This window comes from Macadamia integrifolia, chromosome 3 (assembly GCF_013358625.1).
Source record: "Macadamia integrifolia cultivar HAES 741 chromosome 3, SCU_Mint_v3, whole genome shotgun sequence".
NCBI lineage: Eukaryota > Viridiplantae > Streptophyta > Magnoliopsida > Proteales > Proteaceae > Macadamia > Macadamia integrifolia.
The window spans coordinates 25882358-25886955 of NC_056559.1; the positions used below are offsets into that span (position 1 = coordinate 25882358).

The window sequence follows — 4598 nt, forward strand, 5'->3', positions numbered from 1 at the left end:
TAGTTCTTTTGTCGTTATAAGGATCTAAATTTTAATGGAATCTTGTATGTATATAAAAATTTAAGATGGATGAAAGAGATTTTTGTACAGAAAACAAATGAAATTTGTAGCCCATTAAGGAGACCAAGTGTAATTAAGTATTGATTATAATATGATCCACCTTCTTCTCGTCTAGAGTTTATAAACATTTGGGATGGTCCTTACACTTGCAGAAAAATCACCAAAAAATGACAGGTTTAGGATCTCCTTGTGGAGCCTGCAAGTTCTTGAGGAGGAAGTGTGTTAAGGGTTGTGTATTTGCTCCATATTTCTGCCATGAACATGGTGCAACACACTTCGCTGCAATCCATAAGGTGTTTGGAGCAAGCAATGTTTCAAAGCTTCTAGCACACCTTCCAGTCACTGATCGTTGTGAAGCTGCAGTTACAATCTCATATGAAGCTCAAGCAAGACTTCAAGATCCCATCTATGGTTGTGTTTCTTACATTTTCGCGCTTCAACAACAGGTTTAGTTCATCTTGTTAACCATTGAATGTGAATAGCCCGATGTGAAGGCATATAAGGACTTAGGCGAGGAATCTCTCCTTAATAGTTAGCTTTTAAGGATGAGTTCTACCCAAGTCTGTAACAAACCCATCTCTTAAATTTTTGCTTTAAATCATGCAGGTTGTGAATTTACAGGCACAGTTGATGTCTCTCAAAGCACAAGCAGCACAAAGCAGCCTTGTTAGTAATGTCTCTACCACTTCAAGTCCTCAATTTCCTTCATATCCACAAGATGTCCAAGGATTACTTCATTTAGAAGAATCAAGGATGCCATCTCAATTCCATCATCAGAATCCAACCATGTTTAACTACAACAATGGGTTCATGGATCCTAACTCTATGGGTGATTATAACAATCCTGTCATGCCTGAAGAGAACCTCTCTTTCACTGGTTTTCATGAAGACCCATCTCATCCCATGGCTTCTCTTGACATGCAAAATAACAACAGGAAGTGGGCTTTTCAAGACACAGAAGATCTTCAATCAGTTGCTTTCTCCTATCATCAAAGTTCATGACATGGTGGAGCTAACCTGATTAGCCAAATGGGTGTGGATGATCAATTTTGAAGTGTGACTATAGATACTTCTAAATGTGGACTTTGCTGCTATAAATAAGCTAATCTAGGATCCCTAGAAAAGCTTATATATACTGTTAGGTTCACCCTATAGTCTACTCTATATATGTTAGAGATCTCGTGTATAAGTATTTGGTAATGGATAAAATAATAGTTCAACCTGTTGTTAAGTAAAAACAATGGAGAAAACTGATTTTGTTCTTGGTGATTAGCTTAATTAATTGACTGAATTAAACCTAAGATTCTAAACCCTAGTAGAGACCTAGCTAGGTAGCTTGCTAATATTGTTACTTTCCCTTCATAAACTTAATAATTTAGTTGTGATCTTTCCGTAATCAAAATTTCAATTTAAAATAATTGAATTTTAATTAAATTGTTCTCACTATTTTACTAATATATATATATATATATATATACACACATTTGTTATAATGATATGAAAAGCTTCCACATGCTGCAACAATATACTACTAACCTGACAATGCTGTACCTTTCTTCTCTTATGAAGTACAGTTCATGGAAAAAGAATTCAATTAAGATATTGTAGGAAAGAATCATTCCTTTTATTCCCATTTTAGAATTTAAGGATTTTCTATTGGGATTTCATTGTGATCGTAAGTAGAAGGTTCATATTCTTCAGTCATTGATAATTATTTGTTGGCCAATACTTGACACAATTACCACAAAACTTACATATTACTAAAACTTTCCAACAATCATCAGGTAATTAGATGGATGGAATCTTATTATTATTATTATTATTATTATTATTATTATTATTATTATTATTATTATTTTATCACTATTGCCATCATTCTCCTTCCTACCATCAAATCCAAGCCACTGGATCTTAGCAAGGACCACCTCATCCATTCTTTGTTTCTTTTGATTGTAAGAAAGAGCTTCAGCAATGAAGGCTTAAACATGAATCCCGGATGAAAATAATAGAATTATAATTATTTTAATTTCAGTTGTTAAAAGTTATTAGATGCCTTATTTTAGACAATGGTTGGAGATAGTGAATAATATCAAGGACAACCAATTTGTTATCAAGGGTTTTTCTTTGTGTAGCCTGACCTATAATAAAAATTGTTGCCTCTTTGGTATATTCAAGTCCAAAATATAGCTCCATGACTTGTACCTTTGTGCTTTAGCCTCGAAGTTCAATGACCAAAGTATCTGAATGAAATTAAGATGGGGGTGGGGTATAAAAAAAATGTTGTGGACTTTAAAAAATATTAGAGCTGAAGTAGGATGGCAAAAAAATGGAGTTGGCTTAAAGTTGTAGGTCAAGTGGATCATGGTAAGATGAAAAAAAAGAGGTTGCTTACGGCCTCAGAATACAGGTAAAAATTATTGTGATTAGACTACAATTGTGATGAAAATTAGGATTAATGAAGCTATTCATAATGAAATAGCTAGGAAAGGCAAACACCATATTTACAAGAAGATGGATTTGGAACTAACATAAGAGACTTTGATTATATTTTTTTTAGCCCAAAAAAAAAAAATGAAAACAAAGAAGATTTACACAGCAACAAATGCCAAAGGAGAGAAGAGGAAAAAAAAAAAATTGCCCAAGAATTGTGCTTCCACTTATGAAATGTTAGATTTTATTTCTACTTTCTCAATGAATCCTTAAATTCATTTTTGGAATGTAAACATCGAAAGAAATTTTCTGAATTCACCTTGAGTCTCTAGTCTCTCTTACTGTAAATTTCTATCCATGATTTTCATCTATTTATGTGGATGATTTCTACAATTCTAGGATGATCATCTGCAACCTCCTGCCCTTACAATTGTACAAGATAATTAATTTATTCAATAATGCATATTTTTCTAATGATCTTCTTGTATTTTCTTCCATTAGCTTGAAGTTCCTCATTTTTTAATACCACTCTATAAAAAATCAGATATTGAGGAGCAACCAAGATGATTTCAGTTCATGGTCTGTACTTATACTCTTCTTGAAGACACTGAAACTTTGTGATGTGTTTTTAAGATTGCTTCATTTCCACACTTCAATAAGGTTTCCATGCTTAGCCAATGTGGTCTATGCATAACTGTTTCCAAGGAAAAAAATGAATAATCTACCCACATAGGCAATTGATATAGATTACATGGGTTTCTCTAATAAGGTTACATTAGTGTGTTATATGATGGGTTTTGATAACTAGTAAGTGACTAGCATCAATATCCATGAAAGTATCAGTAAATTAAACAATTTTTGGGCATATCTTGCAGCCAAAAAAAAAAAAAAAAATCTTATAAGCTGAAATGAATTAGCATATTTTATATTTAGTGCCAATCTCTTTGCACTACAGAACCAAACAAAATAATTGTACTAGTATTGGGGGGCTTATATTTTCGTCCTCTCCTTAAATTTATAAGGGGAATCTTATCCCAATTAACTCAAGGACACTATTAAGACTGGATATGCATACAACTATGGAGGAATTTGTCAACAAAATTAATTCTGGAAAATATCATGAAAATAAAGAAAATCTAAGATGTGGATGAAAATGCCAAGAAACTACATTGAAAATGTTAAAATGCATTAGCAATTCTACTTTTGACAAATTGATGACTTATATGTTACTACATTGATGACAAAGACATCTAATATTTCATGAGTCATTTTATCTCAAGTAATTACAATATTGGGAAGGGCTGTTTGAACATGAGGCGTAGACAACGTGTCCTTATATGGATATTTTTTTTATTCATTCTTTCAAAAGGAGAGAAAAAATAATAAATATTTTATGTGAGGAAGTATGTTCAAGAGCCTTGTCCCTTACAATATTATACATTAATTGAGTAATGTATCATAATCAAGCCAATGATGCAAAATGTGGAAGCTTTGGCCTCATCACGGCCCTCACCTCGGCAATGAAATTAAAATAAAACCCTTTTGGTTATATTTTCTATGATTCACCTACCAAAGAAATGTAGGTCATGAGTCTTCCTCAAAGCAGCAGCTTAGTTGGGAGCTGACAGGGTCACCTCATAGTCATGTAACAACTTTCAGCCTAAAAGTGCTTTGCCATGTGGCAAAATAACCATTTTCTTTGTTGCTTATATTTGTAAATTTAGAAACTTTTCTATAGTAGAATCATTTGCTGATCTTTTAACAAAAAAAAAAAAAAAAAAAAAAATTAGAAACTTAAAATGACAATACAAGGAGAAAAGTCCAAGAAATGGTGGGTCAAATGGCCAAGGTAGGCTACAAAAATGCTGACATGTGGTTGCCCATGGGCATTCATATATAAATGGATAGTTGGGATCAGCAACTCCTACTCACATGCATATATATATATATATATATGATTGTATGTTGTACAGTACACAATCTAATCATTTAAGTATTAATTCATATGTTAGTACAATAAACTAAGAATTTTGTTTGTTTTTCTTAAGGCTATGTTTGGTTTTAAGGGGAATAAAAAGAAAGGAAAGTGAAATTTTCATACTTAAAGA

At 32.4% G+C, this 4598-nt stretch overlaps 1 protein-coding gene across 1 annotated transcript; it reads left to right on the plus strand.

Moving 5' to 3' along the window:
* The first annotated feature begins 227 nt into the window (after nucleotides 1-227).
* On the plus strand, nucleotides 228-1325 carry LOC122072944 (LOB domain-containing protein 29-like). Its single transcript, XM_042637387.1, has 2 exons — nucleotides 228-506; nucleotides 667-1325. Exons 1-2 carry the CDS (start codon nucleotides 228-230, stop codon nucleotides 1060-1062), a joined length of 675 nt encoding a protein of 224 aa, XP_042493321.1. The 3' UTR covers nucleotides 1063-1325.
* Nucleotides 1326-4598: the final 3273 nt, after the last annotated feature.